The sequence below is a fragment of the Pimephales promelas genome, chromosome 11 (genome assembly GCF_988280905.1).
Source record: "Pimephales promelas chromosome 11, fPimPro1.hap1.1, whole genome shotgun sequence".
NCBI classification, from domain to species: domain Eukaryota; kingdom Metazoa; phylum Chordata; class Actinopteri; order Cypriniformes; family Leuciscidae; genus Pimephales; species Pimephales promelas.
The window spans coordinates 23164466-23186744 of NC_142779.1; the positions used below are offsets into that span (position 1 = coordinate 23164466).

The following is a 22279-nucleotide window of genomic DNA, read 5'->3' on the forward strand; positions in this document are numbered from 1 at the left end:
TTGTCCTGCAGGGGAGGGGACAGCCCTCAGAGGTCCTACCACTTCAGCTAGGACCTCTTCCCTGAAGCCCCCCTAGCCTGAATGACGTCCCTCAGGTCGCCTCTCTGGCTGAAGGACTTCAGCTGAGAGCGTTTCCTCTGTTGCCAAGCTCCAGGAGTAGGGGCTCTAGAGGAAATGCTCTCTCTCTACTCTACCCGATGCGAGGAGCTGGCTGACAGCTGGGTCTGATCTCTTTGCCCTACCCTACTTGATTTAGATTTGGCCTTACGGGGGAGGTACTGCTGGAACGCCACAGATTGTTTCTTCGCCTCCTGGAACCTGTCGACGACTGATGTAATGGCGTCACCGAACAGGCCAGAAGGCGAGAGTGGGGCATCCAGCAGAAATGACCTGTCTTTTTCCTTCATTCCAGACAGGTTTAGCCACAGATGTCTCTCCGTGGCCACCATAGCTGCCATAGAGCAGCCAATGCGCAGGCCGTCTCTTTTGTGGCCCGGAGAGATAAATCTGTGGCTTTCCTTAACTCCGCCACATCTTCAGGTGTCGGGCCCTCCCCCTCATCTAAATCTTTCAGGAGACCTGCCGCCATGCCAATAAGTGCAGATGTATCTCTGCAGGGCTTACTAGGCAGCGCCGGGATCTTTAGGGAAGATGCCGCCTCAGGGGAGAGGTATCCCGCTAATGCTTCCTCTACCTTCGGCATCTTCCCATAGCCCATGTCCCCTGCCCCCACAACATGACTATAATCCACCACACTGGGATTGGAGACACGGGACGAATGCGGTTTATCCCACGATCTCAATATTTCTTTGTGGAGATCGAGGAAAAACGGCAAATCCCAGCGCTGAGACTGTGACCTATGCTGCAGGAAACACTCATCAAGCTTGCTTCTCGCTTGCATTCCCTGCTCATCTTGTGGCCAGCTGATGTTAAGTCTGGCCACAGCACGAGTCACAACCTCCACCAGCTCCTCATATGCTTGGCCGTGAACTGGTGCTCCTAACTCACGGTCATCCGCATCGATACTGAGCACATCCACTTCCTCGGAAGCAGAGAGCTCGAGTATCAGGACCTGATCGTGGGCAGAAGAAGCCACGGCTTCTGCACCACTCTCAGTGGCTACGGGATCATCAGACGATGAATGAGAAAGTGCATCAGCAGTCTCATTCTCATCTGCAAGATCCCGCTGCGAACCCCACGATCTCAATCGCCGCGCCGCCTCAACGGACGGGCTGGCAGGCGGGGAGCGCAACACTCCATGGGTAGTGCTTCGGGAGCGCCAGCCGGGAGCGCAACACTCTCATGGGTAGTGCTTCACAGTCAGCACAAGCAGCTCCCTCGAGAGCTGCTCGTGCATGCTGCGCTCCCAGACAGTTCACACTCAAAGCATGTGTAACCCCACATGCACACACCTCTTGAACTGTCCGCCAGCCATTTAGATAAACTGAGTGACAAACAACACCACATATGACAGACAGTTTCAACACAGAGCGCTTGCTGAAGAACGAAAGCTAGTATGTTTTGTGTCAGCGTCACCTTTATACTTCCGGGTATGCCGTTACGCTACGTCACGACGCAACACCAATCAGGATTGGAATAGTTTCATTCATACTTCAGAGGCGCACGCTTAGGGAGCGTCCCCAAAGGGTCGAATTCTCAACGCAGTGTAGAGTTCCCTCGAAAGGGAACTAGCAAACAGTACTCAGGCAAAGCAGAATTTGCAGGTGAACAGAATGCAAAACAGAATGGAAATGAATCCAAAACGAGACTGTAACACTAATGGTTTTATTAGTTATTTTTAGTGGTAAACAGTGTGTACTGCACACTAAACATCATTAGATTTGAGTTGTTTTGAGGTCAGTGGTAACACATGCACCACTGTCAGGGACATAGAAGACTGTTGAGGCGCATGTGCTGTCTGTCTGTTGGTAAAGTGAGATGAAGCATTTATTCTGTGCTGTCCTTCGGAGAACAGAGAAGGAAGGACATGCTCACATCCTACCGACTGGCTTCCCTCAGTCAAACGCTGGCTGTCTGCTTGGGTTGTTAAACAGCCACACACACACACACACACACACACATCCTGCATCACTTCTCAGACTCAAGCCTGACAGATGGTAATTATGAACAGTGCTTTTGCAAAAAGGTCTGCAATAATTTCATGAAGCCCAGGGGTGTCATATCTCACTAGGGGCAATGGCACTGTATGAATATAAATATACAGTATATAAATATTTAAATATATATACAGAGTGAGAGAGAGAGCAAGAGTGAGTGTTTACATGCAGCTCCTTAACTCTTCAGTTCACACCACCGCTGATACACACAGTCAGGTCTCAAGGTGGACCACATGCCTGTCTGTTCTTTAACCTTCCTCTGATAATTTATCCACATAATGTTACATAATGAACAGTTTGCTTTCTATTTGACTACTCGTCACCTGTTTTTATGTTAATTTTTACCCCATTATCTATTAAATTTATTAATTTTGTTTTAATCATAAACCTCAAATTTGTGTTAGACGTGTGCATAAATTAGAAAATAAAATATTTTGTCAGTGAGATATAAAGAAAGCATGTTAAAATGATGGTCTTAGTATCATATTTGAGTCACAAATAAATGTATCTGTTTTTTGTTTTGTTTTTAGATGTCTTGGTTTCACTTTATTTTAATGGTCCCTTTAACACATTATGTTGACTATAAGTAATGTTGCACCTACATCTCAACTAACTCTCGGTAACAGTACACTAAAAAATAATCCTGTAAAAAACGGTAAACTACTGGCATCTGTGGTTACCAGCAAAAATACAGTGTGTTACTGTTTCTCAAATTAACGGCTAAATACCGTATTGTCAGCTACAATATAAAACTTTAATTAAACAACTATATGCTCGAACACAAAAACAGTAACACACGGAATAGTTACAGTATGGTGCTGGCAATCACAGCTGCCAGTATTTTACCGTTTTTTACAGGATTATTTTTTACAGTAGACAGTAGACTGGTAGGGTGCAAACTGTAGACGTGTAGTTTCAAAGTTACTTATAGTCAACAGAATGTTCAAAAGAGACCATCAAAATAAAGTGTTACCAATTTCTTTTCTTCTTTTTCCCTGTTTTTATTTTTATTTTTTACTATACAAGAACTAGACAACTGGTCTTTTTTTTTCCTAGACAAGAACTACTGATTTTCTTTTTGCTCATGAGTTTGTCACACCAAAACATTCCCTAAATACCTCCATTAATTCAAATATGTTTTATAGCCTATACTTTTCCAGTCAATTTGACACAACATGTTTCAAGTCCCTCGTTTGACAAGTACAGTAATTAAAGTGAGTTAATAATTGTTTATCGTTCAGATAGTGTGATGTCTAAACACTAGATTATTTTTATTATTGTTCTGCTGTTAGTGGCCATTTTAGATCAAAATAATCTTTCTTAATTTCTTTTAAATTACAGTAATTACTGTTTCAGTGTTGTTAAATGGACAAAGTAACCAAAGCAACAGTGTTGTTTACCTGATCCCACACAAACTCATCTGACATATTAACTTCCTTTGTTTTGTTTTTTGGAGGGACAAATGATTCAGGCTTGGGTAGAGATGATGCAATATCAAAATTCCACTAGCCGTTACCAATACTATTAAAATTTGATGGTTCTCAGTATCAATTTCGATACCACAGCTAAATCTGTTGGAACTATTTTTCTATTTTATTTAACTATTTGTACTAATATTGTGTGGTCAATACAGTACATTAATGTTTCTATACAGTAAAACATATGATCCTGAGACATTTGAGTTTTATGTATGAATATGCACACACTCCAAACCCTTGTGTGGTGAGAAGTTTAGTTTAACCTCTAGATGAGCTGAATTCAGAGATAAAATGTTCCTCATTGTTTCGGTGGGGCTTGGACCCTTTGGCTTTGCGTTTAAAATCAGCCTGTATCATACAGCATCAGGGCCGTCTGTCAATGTTTGACCTTCCTGCGGTCCTTTCATAGAACAAAAAATGCCTCAGGGTGTCTGTTATTTTTTCACAGGCCATTAGGAATACAAAATACACAAGAAAGCCAATCAGAAAGGCTGCTGGCTTGTTTTCAGAACTATGAAACACTTGCTTTTTTAAACCCATTGCATCACGCCAAACTATAACCATGTTATAATAACCACTTAGTGAAAGTTTTAAAACTGTTGTGTGTTACATCGAACTTGTTTTGTGAAAAATATTATACATTTTTACTCACATTATTTGTTTAAAATGATCAGTTATTATTAACTGTAAGTTGTGGCACCATTAGGCTCGGAATATCTCACTTTGCATGTAATGAGTCTATATAATATATTAGTTTCACCTTTTAAGTTGAATTATTGACGTATTTGTTGGGGCAAAGAAAAAAAATTGATGGCTCCAAATGAATGTCAAAAACATTATTATCACTCTCTGATGCATGTACAATGTTGGAAAGTTAAAAGGTGTTTTTCAAGGGAGTTTTTGTTGTAGTTTGTTTATTTTTATTTGTGAGATGAGTTTAGAAGTCGACAAGGTCAAATGTGCACACAGCACCTGCGTTTACGAATGGAAGTGTAAATGGCCTTGCATTTACTGATTTAAACAGGGGTTTGGGCTCTCGTCAGCTGGTTAGATTAGCCTGATGAGTGGTTTGGAGTGGTGAAGCAGGGAGTGTAACTTGACTATAAAACTGCTGTTTTGCCAAGCTACATGACCAGTGAACCATCTTGGTTCAAGTTGCTTTTCTCAGCAGGAGACCCCAAAGTGAGAAAAGCAATTGTGTCGTCGAGCTCACAGTAGAGCTATTCAGACTCTGTCCATTCTGCGTGGCTTTTATTACTGATCACGAGTGACCGTCTATCATCAGCTGGCCGTAAAATACACTATTCCCTCAGCAAGAACATTTCCTATAAATCTTCTCACAGGGATTCAGGATTACACAGGGGTTTGGCGAGCATGCTGGTGCTTGACAAAGAGGACCAGAGGGAAAGGCTTTTTGCTTCACTGCACCTTTGAGCTCAGACAGAAAGAGAGTGTGTATGCACTATGCAGTGCTCCAATTTGCTGTTAAGAGCGCTGTGTGTGTGTGTGTGTGTCATCTCCACCCGTTCACACGGGCATTGGACTGTGACTGGACTCTGAGAACAGTGTAGCAGTCTGCATACGTTTTTCCTGACAGTGTGAAGAGAGTTCAAGAGTTAGCCGAGTAATTTCTGCTTTTTCATTTCGGAGTTGCTTGTGGTTAACGTACTTTCGGCCTTAGCAACCTACTAGCCTAAAGTCCATTGAGGCAAGTTACAGTAAGAACCCAATATGAGGGTTATTTATATGCAGAAGAATCACTTAACAACAATCAAGACAATTAACTAGTGCTGTCAAACGATTAAATTATTTAATCACGATTAATTGCATTAATGTCGTAGTTAACTCGCGATTAATCGCACATTTTGATCTATTTTAAATGTCTCTTGATTTTTTTTTTCTCACATTCTTTTTTTCTCATTTTAATGCTCTTATCAACATTGGCATATGTGTTCAATTTCCAACGCATTCTCATCCTTTAGCGTCATATAGAACGCTATATGACAAAACGGCGCTATACTACGCACATGGCACCCGTTATCATTAATATAACAAGCGCTGTGAGGGCTAAGTTTAGGTGTGGGGTAGGGTGTGCGTGTCATATTCACGCTAAAGGATTTATAACGTCTTGGGTTCGCGTGTTATATTAACGATAAAGGGTGCGTAGTATAGCGCCGTTTTTGCATATAGCGTTCTATATGACGTTAAAGGATGAGAACGGGCTGGCTATTTCACACTGAAACATTCTCACTTGGAGCAAATAATCTCTCACACAATGTAACACTCTCCATCAATAAAAGGGTGAAAGAAATACTGACAAGGTCCTGATATTGACGAGGGGGCAGAGAAGTCGCATCAGCTGTGTGTGTGTGTGTGTGTGCGTCTGTGTGTGCTTGGCAATCAAGTGGTATTTCAGACTGGAACTGCTGCTGCGATGATGATAGCTCAGTTCACAACGACAAAACACAGATCACTTTGGTCTTGTCAATTCAACCATTTCGCAACTTTTTAGTAAAGTAAAGTTTCCATTCAGAATCTCATTGGCATCCATTTCGGCGTCTCGCACTCGTCATACACTCAAAACGTAACATTAACCAACTTTTGGCTGGCTCGCAAGCCCAAATGAGTGTGTGTGGCCTGCCTGTTGTTTTGTTTCCGGTCTAGCTAGATCCGCTTGCGCTTTGGTCGACGACAAACAAAACAAAATGTCTTCCTCGTGCGTAGCACAGCGCCGCACATGCCGCATCCCGTTGCAAATTCATATGAAATAAAACTACAAAGTTTGGTAGGCCAAAAAGACTTAATCACGCGTTAAAAAATTGACTCTGTTAAAATGGGTTTACGTTAACACCGTTTATAACGTGTTTAACTGACAACCCTAAAATTAACCAATCACAAAACAGAACAGAGAAACACAATCATCAGAACAACCAATCAGAACAGGACGCATGAACAGGGAAAACACATGACAAGATCGGAAGAGGGAACACATGCCATGACCGGATATCAGACTATTATATATGGAATATATATATAGATATATACGTATATAGAATTGCTAAATGAAAGACAAGAAAACATGAAACCAAAACAAGTTTTTTTCAACTATTTATTAAACTGCTGTCACTTTAAGACTGAATGCATGGGTATAATATACTGATAAACATCATATTTTCTCTCAGCTGTTTACCTGCACTTAAGACATAAACAACTGTTTGTTGAATATTCTTTGAATACTCCCCAAGCTGTTCATTTTTATATATTTAGTTTTTTTTTTTATACATATATTGATCGTTTAGACCTTTTTTATTCCATTAAGTTTTTATTCCATGAAGTTTCACACCAATTCTAATACAATTTGAAAATGAAATTTCATATAGTTTAAAGCTACTGCGGGATCATTTAAACTTGCGGACATTTTATTGCTTTTATATCTGATAACAATCAGCATTGTGTCCTTTAAATCTGGTTATTTACATTATTTTATATGTATTTCAAATTTAATTGACATATATTATAGTATTTTTAATTAATTTAAAAAGTATTTATTTAAAATGTTTTTTTATATAATTGGTTATTTTGAATTTCATAATTTTTTTTTTTTTTTAATGTATTTAATCAATAACGTTTATTTTTGTTCAAGGAAACTTATAAGGGCAGCTTTTAATTATAGTTTTGAATAAATCGTGTTTTAAGATTGTAATGAAGCTGAGGAAAGCAGGCCAAAACGAGGATCTAAACGCAGGGTGATTTCATAAAGTAACAAATGAAGAGTTCAGATGCAAAAGCCTCTAAATGCCATTTGAAATTTTCTTCTTTAATGATGATTTTTATCAAACTTGTATATTTAAGTTCAGTAATTTCACCTAAATGGCAATGATAATTACCTATTAATTGTTATTTAAGTGAAATTACTGAACTTAAATATACAAGTTTGATAAAAATCATCATTAAAGAAGAAAATTTCAAATGGCATTTAGAGGCTTTTGCATCTGAACTCTTCAAATAAAACAGATAACATAGAACTCGGGGAAAAAAGGAACAAAGCCAGGGGATCACAGAGGCAACCATTACACATGCAATAACTGACAAAGTAACAAGTGAAACACAAGGCTATAAATACACAGGGACAAACAAGCTAAACTAAGTAATGAGGAAACAAGATACACCTGAGAACAATCATGAACTAATCAACAGAAAAAACTACAAAGGACTACAACCACACGGCACAAAACAGGAAACAATAAAAGTCCACACAAGACAAGGGGAACTCAAGACAGGAATCATGACAAAGATAATATAATCCAATGATATATGATATGATATTCAATAAAGAAAGGTTCTTAAATGCTATGCAACACTGGGGACATACTAGGGAAGGCTTTTATTTCCATATTTCTCTCAAAATTGCATCATGAGATTGAAACATTCAGAAAGCCGATTATAAAAAAAAACATGAATTTCTAACGTATTTAAAGCGACAGTGAAAACATATGACAACTTTTCGAATATAACTTAAAGCTTTTGGTGCTTTTTTACTGATTTGATTGCATAGTGCGTTGCAGAGCCCTCAAAAACGCAATCAAAACAGACAGCAATCTGATCACTCGGGAGGTGGCAATTACAGAGAAGAACAGAGATTGTGAGCTTTGGCATTATATCAAACACACTGGTATCTTTTGTGTCTGCTTGGTTGTTCCTGTAACTGTAAGCGATTTTATTGAAAAGAAAAGCTTGTACAATTTGGAGAAAATGCCTTTTCCAGGTTGAGTAGACAAATTGTATTACCGTTCCATAGAGCTCCTCGCAGGAATTTTAATGTGTCAGACTCTACCGCATGCTGAACAGTGTACAGTATGTAGTGTGTGCCAGTAAGCACACCACATGATTGTGTTGTGATGGTCCCTTCTCTCCAACACCTACTAAAACATTCTCTCAATGTGGTTATTGGTGTTTTCATTTGAAAGAAAACATGGCATGCAATTCTAAACCCTTCATCTTAATATCATTTAACTTTGAACCCTGTGTAATTGGAGTATCCAACCCAAAAATGGTTTTCAGACTCCGTACAGTAACTGCTGTCACGTCTGCTAGTGTAAAAGATGCCCAGCTTGCTTTGTCTAAAGAGAGGACAGCATCTCAAAATGGATGCAGAATAAGACAGGAATTCATCTTCAGTGAGAAAGTGCCATCTATTGGCCGATAAATTCCCGTCCTATCTGTGTGTCTTGATGTGCTGTGGTGAGTTACGGAACATTGATTTCATGTTTAGTGGCTGTAATTAAGTGGTAAACCAACATGTGTGATTTATGCAAACATGAGAACATTTGTGTAATGGAAGTTAGATCAAATAAGAGTTCAGAGATCAGTTTGACTGTGCCATATAACACTGCATCAACAACCACCACCACCACCAGAAAAAAAATTGTGATATCCGCGGTGCTGGATGCTAGACTCCCTGCATGCATCACAGCATGAATGAATCATGAATATTACAGCGTCAGATTGCTTTTGTTCTGCTTTGTTTGAAATGGTGTTGTCTTTTGTGTTTTCCCATCTTTGACTTGTCAAAACTTGATGTGTTTTTGAATGTCACATTCATTGCAGTTTAGTCTTTGCTACAAATTGTGATTTTTCTTGGCCTGAAAAAAGGTCAGGAAAATAAATAATAGTCAGTGAAGTGGTGTTGAAATTTAATTTTCACTTTATTTATGCTCATCTTTAAAATATTTAGATTCATCTTAATTTACACTATTATCTGTGTGCTCATATGTTGTATGTGTGATTGTTGTTGTCTTTCAGGGAGTGAAGGGTGACCCGGGTGTCACAGGAATGGATGGACAGAAGGGTGATGGAGGGAACGCTGTATGAAACATCTCAGAGGCCTGATTAAAAATTCCATCAGATTCTGTGTGTTTATTTACCTCATGATAAATCCATCTCTTCTAACATTTCACTCCACAGGGTTTGCCTGGCCTGGAGGGAGCCGGTGGAATAAAAGGGCAAAAGGTTTGTAATGCATGTTTTATTTGTTACTTCTGTGCGTTTGTGCTGGAAGGAGGGTGATCTTTTCACTTGTTTGACGGATCTTTGTAGTCTCGTGTAGACAGACTTTTGACTGACTGAAGTTCAGATTTAACTTTGTTTGTGTGTCTTTTATTATTATTCCCTTAGGGTGAAGAAGGACCCAAAGGACCGGCGGGCCCCGTGAGTACTGGCAGAGGTTCAGCCAGAAGTTCTGATTTATGCAGATGCTCTCTACATAGTATTTACTGTAGACATACCGGCCTTCATGCCATAAACCACTCCGATAAATGATTCAGAGCCAGTGCTCTAGGATTCATTTGAACTTTTAATTTTTACAGAGCCCCTAAAGGGACATGATGAAAACATGACATGGGAAGAAAAGGTATATGTCATGTTTTGTGTTCCGCTGATAAACTTTGCGTTCTTACACAAAACCTTTGCATTACCTTGCATTCCCCCGAGAAATTTTGTCTTCACTCACAATAACGTACTCGGTTATTAACGTAACCTTGGTTCTCTCAAGAGGGAATAATATCGTACGTAATATCTTGTGTACTTGTGATATACTTGTGTAATATCTTACACTAGGAGAAAACCTCTTCTCCATGAGATATTGAAGCCAGAAATTATTCTTAATTTTGAATAAATGTAAAACGTGTCGTGGGAGCATGCAGACATGGGCAAAACGGCTTGCGTGCCTATTGGCTGTCCTGTGGCAACTGCAGCAGCCTATTGAGAGGTGACGTCAGATCCAATGGGGGCGCTTCGCGCCCACTACGTCACATCCCGTGGACAGAGACAGGCGTGGCCTGGGCCTATAAATTCAGCTCGAAGGGCTGATATAATCGCCGAAGCGACCCAGAGCGTGTTGCAGGCATGGCAAAGATATGCAGTACTCATTCCCTCTTCCAGAGAGAACCCTCTTCTAGAGAGGTTTTCTTACGAGAGGTCCTCTTGTACTGCATACGCCTTATTCACGGCAGCGCCATCTTTGATTTTTAATGAGAATGAAAGCGAGGCTGTGAGGGATAGACTTGCATCTCTTCAATGGGCTGTACTGTTATTTAATGTGTTTTCGGATTGTTCTGCTCATGAAACACTGGAAAAAAATCTTTCCAAGAAATTACAGTTGACAAAAAACTCCCGACAATGTCAGCTGTGGAAAATTGTAAGTAATCTAGGAGCTTTATTCAGCTTTTTACAGCGGATGCCATTGGAAACACGGTAAGACTATCCCTCACAGCCTCACTTTAATACCTGTCATGGCGCTGCTCTGAATAAGGTCTATAATATCTTACGCTAGGGGAACACAATGTAAAACGCTGTGCGTGATGGGATCCAAAACCAAAGTCCCAAGGGCAGGTGCCCGGGGCTCATATAGTGCATAAACACCAGGGACTCACAGAGAGTCTGAGAAGAGAGGCTATAAGCATCATTCCCAATAAGTAGCATCCTAAGTGAGCTAATTACCTCAACAGTGTTCCACAGAGTCAGAGTGAACATGTTTGGCCTGAACTGGGTAACAGTATGGGTCTCACTCATTGCCCATGGAGTTATTTTATCAATCAGAGAGCGGTGCTCAAGTACTTTCAATATTCTGAGCTGAAGCAACAGGACAGTGCTGATCTTTAGACCGAAAGTAGTTTAGCCAGTAAGGCAAGAACCTCTAGGTTATAAAACCTTATAAATGTAGACGGGGAGGCCCAGCCTGCCGCCATACAGATATCATGCAGATATCCTAGACCAAGCCCACGATGATGCCACACCTCTTGTGGAGTGCGCTCTGACACCCAAATGGTAAATGGACTGCATTTATATAACGCTTTCATAGACCCAATAGCCACCAAAGCGCTTTACAATTTGCCTCACATTCATCACCCATTCATACACCGACGGCGGTGTCAGCCAAACAAGGCACCATCCAGCTCGTCGGGAGCAACTAGGGTTAGGTGTCTTGCCCATGGAAACCTCAACACTTGGTCAGGTGGATCCGGGGATTGAACCACCAACCTTTCGGTTAGTAGACAACCTACATGAAGCACTGAGCCACTGCCGCCCAAAGGACACTGCAAGCCTTTAGAAGTGTAGGCCAGCACTATAGCATCAACTATGTATCTGGATAGGCTATGTTTCGATGCGGCTAGTTCCTTAGAACATCCACTGAACGAAACGAAGGGCTACTCAGTCTGTCTGAAAACAGACACATAAGCTCTTAATGCCCTGACTGGGCAAAGGAAGCTTGCGTCCTTTCCCTCGTTGTAAACTGGCAGGGCAGACAGGGAAATAACCTGAGCCCTGAACGTTGTGTTGAGGGATTTAGGCACGCACCCGTGTCTTGATTTGAGTATGACTTTCGAGTTATTTGGCCCAAATTCTATAAATGTCACGCTTACTGAGAGTGCTTGTAAATCCCCTATGCGCTTCATTGAAGCAAGAGCTATAAGAAACACCCTCTTGAATGACAAATGTTTCATGTCTGATAAATGGATTGGCTCGAACAGGGTCCCACATGGGGACTGAAGGGGGTCTGGGAGGATTCAGCATCTTAGCTCCCTTAAGGAAGTGGATGACCAGTTCGTTCTTCCCCAGTGGCTGGCCAGTCGCTGGTTTAGTAAATGCTGCTATGGACGCCACATAAACTTTGAGCATTGATGGGGTACTGCCCTTATCCAGTAGCTGGATAGAAGAAAGGAGAGAACTAGGGGTTGAAGTCTAGGGGTGAAAAGCCTCAAACTTCGCACCAACCAGAAAACATTGACCATTTTGAGGAATAGAGTCGTCTAGTAGACGGGGCTCTAGCCTGCGTCATCATGTTTAACAGTCCTTCACGGAGGTTAGCAGGTATCCGTTGATGGCCCACGCATCTAGGGACCAAAGCTCCAGGCGAGGATGCTAAATCGAGCCCTTGGCTTGAGAGGGGAGGTCTTTCCTCATCGGTATTGGCCATGGGGCAGTGCTTGTCAGCTGCATTAGAACTAGGAACCAAGTCTGGTTTTTCCAGAGCGGAGCCACAAGTAGGACTGAGCATCCGTTTTCCCTGATTCGTTCCAATACCTGAGGCAGGAGCGAGACGGGGGGAAAGGCATAGAGTGAGCAGTGGGGCCAAACGTGGGCCAGCGCATCCCTGCTCTTGGGGAAAATCTTTGGACAGTGGGCATTTTCTTGGGACGCAAACCGGTCTACAGTAGGGCAACAGTAGGGCCGTCTGCGGGGGCAGAAGCCATACTCCTGCTCCTTTTTCTGGATGGTATGTCTGGTCCTAAATTCAGGTGATCAGGCACATGTTCCGCTAAGATTGTGCTGAGCCCACACCAGGAGGCCTTCCGTCAGCCTTTAAAGGTTTTGGGGCCTGACGCCACCCTGGCGATTAATATAAGCCACAACTGACATGTTTTGATTGATACTGTGAAGCTGCTTTGATGCGATCTATATTGTGAAAAGCGCTATATAAATATACTTGACTTGGTATGCCTGGCCCTCGAAGGCGAATATCAAGAATCGCCTGTGACGTGATGCTATTTGTATTTAGAAATACGCATCCTTCAGATCTATTGAAACAAACCAGTTCTCTTGGCAAATCTGCACAAGGATTTTACTGGTTGTGAGAATTCTGAACTGTCATTTCGCAAGCACTTTATTCAGCTGTTTTAGATCTAGAATGGGTCTGAGACCCCCTTCTTTTTTCAGTACCAGAAAATATCTGCTCTATAGACCTCCTTCGCTCTGAGCTTGAGTTAAAGGCTCTACGGCCCCTTTGCTCACTAGTTTTGCTATTTCGGCTCGAAGTAGATGAGCTACTTTGGTTTTTACCGTAGTTTCAAACCATGCCGTATAGCAGCAGGGACGTCGAGCGAAGTGCAGCGAATAGCCTCTTTTTATAATGTTCAGAACCGATTCTGATACCCCAGGAAGCTTTGTCCACGCATTTGCATAAATAGCTAGAGGTAGAATGAGATCTGTGCTCTGGCCGCAATATAGTGGCGACCAGAGAGCTTCAATGTGCTGTAAAATGAATGCTAAGTGCTTGCAGCATTTGAGGTGGTGGGCACGCCGATCAAGGCTGGCAGCCTGCCCATGCTCGACTCCCTTTTGGCAGTTTGCAGAGAGAAAGCGAGCGGGGAAAACCCTGTGGGGCTTAACATGTCTGTGAGTGAATGTGGGGACGGGACAGTGGGCGCATTTACTGCACTGAAAACAACGTCGGCCTGAGCTGATTGTGTATTGGTTTCTTTTTTACAGAAATCGTGGGACATGCAGAGTGTAGTGTTTGTGGGCACTTGATAGTGAGTCTATTTTATTTGTGCGAGCCCTGTACTGTGGTGGGCTGTGCTTGTGTGTTGGAATAAACACTGAGTCATGGGCATTTTTATCTCATTATCTCAATCTTTGGCCGGCACCCACACTGATGGGGGTGGTTTCCAGCAGAGCGAGAGCGTGGTCTCTTGTCCCAGGCTTGGCGGCGGCCAGAGGCTGTGGCTGGGAGCTTCAAGCAGACGGCTGTTTTGGGCGACCTGCTGCGAAGCTAGAGCGCTTTGGTAAGAAGTGCTCCATAGCCTGTGACATCTTCTGAACCTCAGCGAATCTATCCTGTAAATCTTTGATGGATGATCCAAAGAGGCCAGCTGGGGAGATGGGCGCGTCAAGGAACACGGAGCGCGCGGAGTCCGGTATCTCAGATAGCGTCAGCCATAGATGTTTCTGAGCAATGGTGAGAAAAGCCATGTTTCGGCCAATGGCCTGTGCTGCAGATTTTGCCGCGCGAACAGCCAGGTCCGTTGTTCTACTTAAATCCGGCATGCTGATAGCTTCCGGTCCTTCCTCATCCAGTTTTCAGAGAAGATCGGCTTGGACGATCTGCAGTACGACCATCGATTGTAGTGCCGATGCAGCCTGCCTAGCTGTGGTATAAACGCAGCTGTGCATAGCAGAAGTAGTGCGGCAAGTTTTAGAAGGGAATGCAAAATTTGTCTGGGAAATGCAATTTTGTTCAGGGTAATGTAAAAGTTTTGTGAAACAAGCAAAGTTTCCCAGGGAAATGCAAAAGTTTTGGGATGGAACGCAAAGTTTCTAAAATTTCTAAAAGCAAAGTTTCTCGGTGGAGCGCAAAAGTTTTGCGATGGAACGCATTTTCGAATATCTATTATTGTATTATCTCCCGACTCCCATTTTTTTTCCTTCACCATGTCTCTTTAAGGGCTCCGTACATTTTAAACTATCATTGGTAGAAAATGTAATGAGTACGAACATGGTTTAAACAAATGTTTATTTGTACTACCGTTCAAACGTTTTTCAAGATTCCTTGATTATTAGAAAGTTTAAAAGAACAGCATTTATATGAAATATATCTATTTTTTGTAAAAAAAAAAGTTTTTACTCTCACTTTTGATCAATTTAGTGCAACCTTGGTGAATGAAAAACAAACAAACAAAAAAAAAACTCTGACACCAAACTTTGAACAGTAGCATATGTTAAAATGCAGATATTTTAGTAACTCGATTATCAATTTCCTGTATATTCTGCTTAATAAATTCACATTTTCTTACATATGTTTAATTAAAAGACCACATAAATGACCACCATTCTCTAAAAGGAACCCTGTTGCGTTCAATGCTAAAAGGGTTAGTTTACCAAAAATTCAAATTCTGTCAATAATTATTCTCATGTTGTTCCAACCCCGTAAAACTTTAATTCATCTTCAGAACACGAATTAAGATATTATATTATATATCTGAGAGCTGGATCACTCCTCCATAGGCTTCTTAAGGGATCTAAACTGTCTGACCCAAAAGTTATGAAAGACATTGTTAAAATATAAGAGTGACTTCAGTGGCTCAATCCTAAATTTATCAAGCAACAAGAATACATTTTTGTGAGCAAAAAACGAACAAAATAACGACTTTATTCAACTATCCATTTCCTTCTCTGTTGGCACATAGTAAAACTTCGCAAAGCTTCTAGGTTGTATGTCACATGCATCACACACATGACCAGTTCGGCCAATAGTGAGCCTATGTGTGACGTGCAACACAGAAGCTTTGTGTAATATACACTAAGCGAAATCTCACGGTTCTGTTGACAACAGAACTGGAAGACAATACAATGCTGAAAAAAGTTGTAGTTTTTGTTATTTTTGGACCAAAATGTTTTTTTGATAATTCAAAACAACTAACCCACTGATGTCACATGGACTACTTTGATGATGTCTTTATTTCCTTTCTGGACAAGGACAGTATACTGTATATATTTTTTCATACAAAATGAACGGAGGTCTTACGGGCTTGGAACGACATGAGGGTGAGTCATTAATGACATAGTTTTCATTTTTGGATAAACTAACCCTTTAATTTCCAAACTAAATTCAATTTAATTTGAACTTCAATGCTTATTTGAAAAGACACATGACCGATAAGAACAATTCGCTCACTTGTATACACCCGGGAAGACGCGTCCCCATGAAAACGTGATTTAGGATCTTTATTTCTTGTTCATTCTGTATTTTTATGTTCATCCAAGTTGAAATGAACTACCAGCACCAACATTTTTTCCTAATACAGACAGTGGAGAGTTTACTGCATCAATGCAGCACTGTTCATCGGCTTCATCTTGACTGGCCAGTAATAAGAAAAACTTTGAGAGCTGGGAAGCCGAAAGCTTTTTTGTCGCACTTAGCAAGACATTTGCAGGTTTGGAACAGCATCGGCAGTGTCAATTAAATCAAAGGGGGGAGACGAGAGGTGCGATTTGACAGCAGGGCACAAAATCAATTGATGCTGCCTGCTGTGTGAATCTCTAGCTAAATGGGAAAAGCGAGATGACTGTGGCCCTTTTGAACCAATTTACAAAGATTGAGGAAGACTACAGAATCTTGTCTTTGTTGTTTCTCCTGTTCTGAAACGGCTAATTACGATGATGGGTGACTCAAATATGAACCGGCTTTTAAGGGTTTGATTATTCTCTCATGGTTTCCTCTTTAGTTCGTAATTTGATTGTAACTGGCTCTGAATGGAGTGTGTTGTTTAGAGCTAGTTCTCTTTTAATTAAGGATGTGTAATTAATGTTTTTTTTTTCTGTCCAAGGAGAAAAAAAAATATCTTTGAACAACTGTAACCTAAATCCTATTTCAAGATTTTAATTACATTCTTGTTAAATGGTAATTAGCTGTTTTTTTCTGAGCTCAGACTAGAGCAAGTCAGCGTAGGGTTGTGCTCATCTGAGTTCAATGTATTTATTTATTTATTTATTTCACTTGTTTTATGACGATGTATTGCACATCAAAGCTCTTTTTTTAAAGCTTGTGAGCTGCCTACCTATACATAAATTAATTTCACTGCTGATGCAGGTCCAAGCAATTGCAAAAATAATCTGCTTTCTAAGATGCTGTAATTTTGGTATAATTCAAGGCGGTATCACTTTTATCCTTAAAGGGACACTCCACCCATTTGCATTAAGCTTCCAATTGTTAGAAACCCAGTTATACTATTGAATGGTCGTGCAACACTCTCTTGGTTTGTCTCACTATATAATCTCACTATAGGTTTGGTTCAGAGCTCATATATTTTCCATGCTTTTATTCCTCACAATGAACAAGAAAACAATCTCCATTTTGTTCCCTAGACCAACTTTGTCTTGAAGTTACATCCGGCCTCCTGTTGTTTCATCTTTATTCATGGATTGTTTTACACCGCATGAAAGACAGTAGATGAATCCGCAGATACATCCAACGAAACGATCTGTCTTTCACTGTTGACTGAAAGCCGTCAGAATGATTGACAGGCTACTAAACCCTGCTGAGCACTGGTAGTTAATGGGTAAATGGAAAGTCATAAAGCAGATTCAGAGTTCACCTTAATGTGCCTTGAAGAGGGTCTGTATTTCTCGAGGTTCTTGTAGCAGTAAAAGGCTCTTGGCATTTTAAATGTCATAAGCCCTGGATTAATGTTAATCTCTCACATAGAGGCCATACAGACATAGAGAGAGGAAGCTTTTGTTTTATTCTTGTGTGGAGATGTTGAGGTTTTCTCTAAACTGAGATCTAAGAGCAGAGCGTGAGAAAACATTAAATCACAAGCGATGGGTTCATTCTAGCACATGTGCTTACTGTCGTGATGGTTTTCTGCAACAGCATAAGTTGACATCAATATTAAAGATCATCTTTTTTCTTTATACAGGTCATCACAGCACATGGACTAAGACTTCTTTCTGGAACTGTAAGTTTGATGTTAGGCTTTTTACAATGTACACAGCAAAGTCTGAAATGGCATTTACACTGAATGTTTAATGATGCTCAGGGGTGGCATAAATGCATTTGCATAGCAATTATAACTGTAAACGTTGATACTGGGGGTGAAGTGGGTCAGAGCGGCATTATTTCTTCAGGATCGTCAAACAGAAATTTGAGCAGCCTTAACTCAGACGTGTAATATTGTCTTCTTCACTAGTAAAATGCTACATTTTTGGGTAACACTTTACTTGAAGGGATGTGCTTAAGACTAACATGACACCTTCATAATCATGACATGACATATGTTATGAATATGAAGGAAGTTTTATGCATGTTTTTGACAACTGTCAAACATTTTTAATGCGAATATGTCATTGTTTGAGATGTCTTTGTTATGACACTTTGACATAAACCAATACATCATAACCTGTCAGTGTCTTTGTCATGACATCTTGACATTACTAAGACAACACAACCTGCTATAAACATGACATAGCAGATTAATTATCAAACTTAAGAAACCACCTAGCTTTATGGGTTAACATTACATTAAACTTTCAGGTGGTTGGTTTTGACATTGGCTGTCAAGAAGCCATTATAACTTTTTAATGACAAATTCAATTAGTACCACTGTAGTTGAGCTCACAAAAAATATTCATGACACAGTTATAATGGCCTCATGACAGCCAATGTCAAAGCCAACCACATGACAGTTTAACTTCATTTTATGTCAAGTTGTCATGACAAAGACACTGACAGGTTATGATGTTATGGTTTATGTCAATATGTCATAACAAAGACATTGTCACGGGGTATAAACGAATGACAGGAAGCAAGAGCAAGTTGACTGTTTATTAACGTCTCTCAGAGTCGGCAGTGCAAACAGGTGGAGAGAGTGACGCAGGGACAAGATGGTCAGTATCCGTGGTGAGGTGAAGTGAAGACACGGTGAAGAGACGAACGATGAATACTGGAATCCAGACAACGACACGGGAACACAAGGCAGGAACTCGACACCGGTAGACCAACACGAACCACATGAAACAACGATCTGACAAGGATGAAAGAACAGCGGTGAGTATAAATAGAGTGGTGATGATCAACTGCAGCTGGTGATGTGATGATGAACAGCTGGAGCGGATCAGGTGATGTCATACAGACACACCTCTCACACACGTGCATTCATACAACAACAAAAACACAAGACTAGGAGGAAACAGAGAAAACGTCTACCGTGACAGTACCCCTCCTCCTAAGAACGCCTCCTGGCGTTCTCAGACTCCCTTACCTGCCGATTGTAATCATCGATAAGAGAGTGATCCAGAATGTCTCTAGCAGGAACCCAACTCCTCTCCTCCGGACCGTAACCCTCCCAGTCCACCAAGTACTGGAATCCGCGTCCCCTCCGTCTAGAATCCAGAATACGATTGACCGAATAGGATGGTTCCCCGTCTACGAGTCGCGGCGGTGGGGGAACCGGGGCTGGCGGATTAATGCGGGCATAAAAAACGGGCTTGACTTTAGATACATGAAACACGGGATGAATTCTCCTGTACGCAAGAGGAAGTTTGAGGCGGATTGCCACCGGACTAACGATCTTGGTGACAGCAAACGGGCCAATAAATTTGGGAGCAAGTTTATTCGAGACGGATCGAAGCGGAATGTTCTTAGTTGAAAGCCACACTTTGGAACCGACGACGTATACGGGAGGCTTCCGCCGGTGGCGATCGGCTTTGGCCTTGGTGCGTGCTCCCACTTGGAGTAGAGTCTCGCGGGCTCTAGTCCAAGTGCGATGACACCTCTGGATGAAGGCGTGGGCGGAGGGGACCGCGACTTCGGACTCCAGACTAGGAAAAACAGGTGGCTGGTAACCTACGCTACACTCAAACGGAGAAAGGCCCGTAGATGACACTGGTAACGTATTGTGGGCGTACTCCACCATAGACAGTTGTTGACTCCAAGAGGAAGGATTCTTGGAAACCAAACATCGCAACGTTCTTTCCAAATCTTGGTTGGCTCTCTCAGTTTGACCATTGCTCTGGGGATGGAACCCAGAGGACAGACTAACAGTCGCCCCCAGCAATTTACAAAACTCTCGCCAAAATTTGGACACAAACTGGGGACCCCTGTCGGAAACCACGTCCATCGGGAGGCCATGTAACCGAAAGACGTGGTCTACGATCGTTGCCGCTGTCTCCTTAGCTGAAGGCAATTTGGGTAAGGGGATGAAATGTGCTGCCTTCGAGAATCGGTCCACCACAGTTAAAACCACTGTGTTCCCCTGAGAGGGTGGGAGGGCGGTAATAAAATCGAGAGCGATATGGGACCAGGGTCTCGAAGGCACCGGCAGCGGCTGAAGTAACCCCTCTGGCGGTCGATTGGAAGACTTACCAGTGGCGCAAACTGAGCAAGCCAAAACAAAATCATGAACGTCGCGAGTCATACGTGGCCACCAAAATCGTTGCTTGACTGAAAACCCAGTACGATTAACTCCTGGATGACAAGCTATGTTGGAAGTGTGACCCCACTGAATAACGTCCGACCGTAATTCCTCCGGCACAAATAAACGGTTCGGTGGGCATCCGGGCGGAGGCGTTACCCCTTCTAAGGCTCTCTTGACCTTCGCTTCGATCTCCCATGTGAGTGCTGAGACAAATATGGTCTCGGGTAAAATACACTCGGGAGTAGCCGGGCGTTCGGAAAAATCAAATATGCGAGATAATGAGTCGGGTTTGATGTTCTTGGAACCCGGACGGTAAGAGAGAGTGAAATCAAAACGACCGAAAAAAAGTGCCCACCGAGCCTGCCTGGAGTTCAATCGTTTAGCAGTTCTGATGTATTCTAGATTCTTATGATCAGTCCAGACGATAAAAGGTACCCCCGACCCTTCTAACCAGTGACGCCACTCCTCCAACGCCAACTTGACTGCCAACAACTCTCTGTTACCAATGTCATAATTGCGTTCGGCTGAGGATAAACGATGTGAAAAAAACGCGCAAGGGTGCATCTTGTCGTCCACAGGTGAACGCTGGGATAACACTGCTCCTACTCCCACCTCCGACGCGTCGACCTCCACCACGAACTGACGTGATGAATCAGGGGCTATGAGAATGGGGGCCGAAACAAAGCGGCTCTTGAGTTTAGAAAAAACAGCCTCGGCTGAGTCAGACCACCTGAACGCAGTTCGGGGGGAGGTCAAGGCAGTCAGAGGCGCGACCAGCTGGCTGTAATTGCGAATAAAACGCCGGTAAAAATTGGCAAACCCCAGAAACCTCAACAGGGCCTTGCGTGAATCTGGACTTGGCCAATCCACCACAGCTTTGATCTTTTCAGGGTCCATCCGCATTCCCTCGGACGACACGATATACCCTAGAAAAGGGACAGACTGTGCATGAAAATCGCATTTCTCCGCCTTGACAAAAAGCCCATTCTCTAGCAGCCTCTGAAGCACTCGTCGAACGTGCTGCACATGTTCCTGGAGAGACGAAGAAAAAATCAATATGTCATCCAGGTAGACATATATGAACTGATCGATCATATCTCGCAACACGTCATTGACCAGTGCCTGGAAAACTGCTGGGGAGTTGGATAATCCGAATGGCATTACCAAATATTCAAAGTGCCCCCTAGGGGTGTTAAAAGCAGTTTTCCACTCATCCCCCTCCCTGATGCGAACCAAATGATAAGCGTTACGTAAGTCCAACTTTGTGAAGATAGATGCTCCCTGCAACCTCTCGAAGGCTGAAGACATCAGCGGCAAAGGATAGGTATTCTTTACCGTGATGTTATTCAGCCCTCGGTAATCAATGCAAGGTCGCAGCGATCCATCCTTCTTCCCCACAAAAAAGAACCCCGCCCCCGCAGGAGAAGAGGAAGGGCGAATGAACTTGGCTGCTAGAGAATCAGAAATATATTTCTCCATGGCCTCTCTTTCAGGAATTGAAAGTGCATATAACTTGCCTTTAGGCGGAGACTTACCTGGCAGTAAATCTATAGCACAGTCATAGGGACGATGCGGAGGGAGAGAAGCAGCGCGAGACTTACTGAACACTTCCTTCAGATCTAGATACTCTGCGGGCACGTTAGACAAATCCCCTGCCTCCTCCTGTAACATAGAAACAGATACAGACGAACACGCAGACAGAAGACAAGACTTATGACATTCCTTATTCCACTCCAGCACAGCCTTATTAATCCAGTCCACACGGGGGTTATGTTTGATCAGCCAGGGATGTCCAAGTACAACGGGTGCCAAAGGAGAGTCCAAAATGAAAAAAGAAATAGTCTCGGTGTGGTTGCCAGATGTAATCAGTGTGATATCTTCGGTGGTGTGAGAAATGGTGGGAAGTTTCTGACCGTTTAATGCATGAACAGATATCTGCTGGTTGAGAGGTTGGAGGGGAATCTGAAATGTATGTGCAAAATTATAGTCCATA

The 22279-nt window shown here is 42.2% G+C and overlaps 1 protein-coding gene across 2 annotated transcripts in view; it reads left to right on the top strand.

Moving 5' to 3' along the window:
- Positions 1–22279, top strand: part of col19a1 (collagen, type XIX, alpha 1) — a 215356-nt gene that overhangs the window by 120275 nt on the left and 72802 nt on the right. For both annotated transcript variants that reach the window (XM_039651732.2, XM_039651740.2), the window contains 4 exons: positions 9398–9460; positions 9560–9604; positions 9770–9802; positions 17791–17829. In XM_039651732.2, the coding sequence (XP_039507666.2) occupies positions 9398–9460; positions 9560–9604; positions 9770–9802; positions 17791–17829 (180 nt within the window). The remainder of the gene's footprint in view (positions 1–9397; positions 9461–9559; positions 9605–9769; positions 9803–17790; positions 17830–22279) is intronic.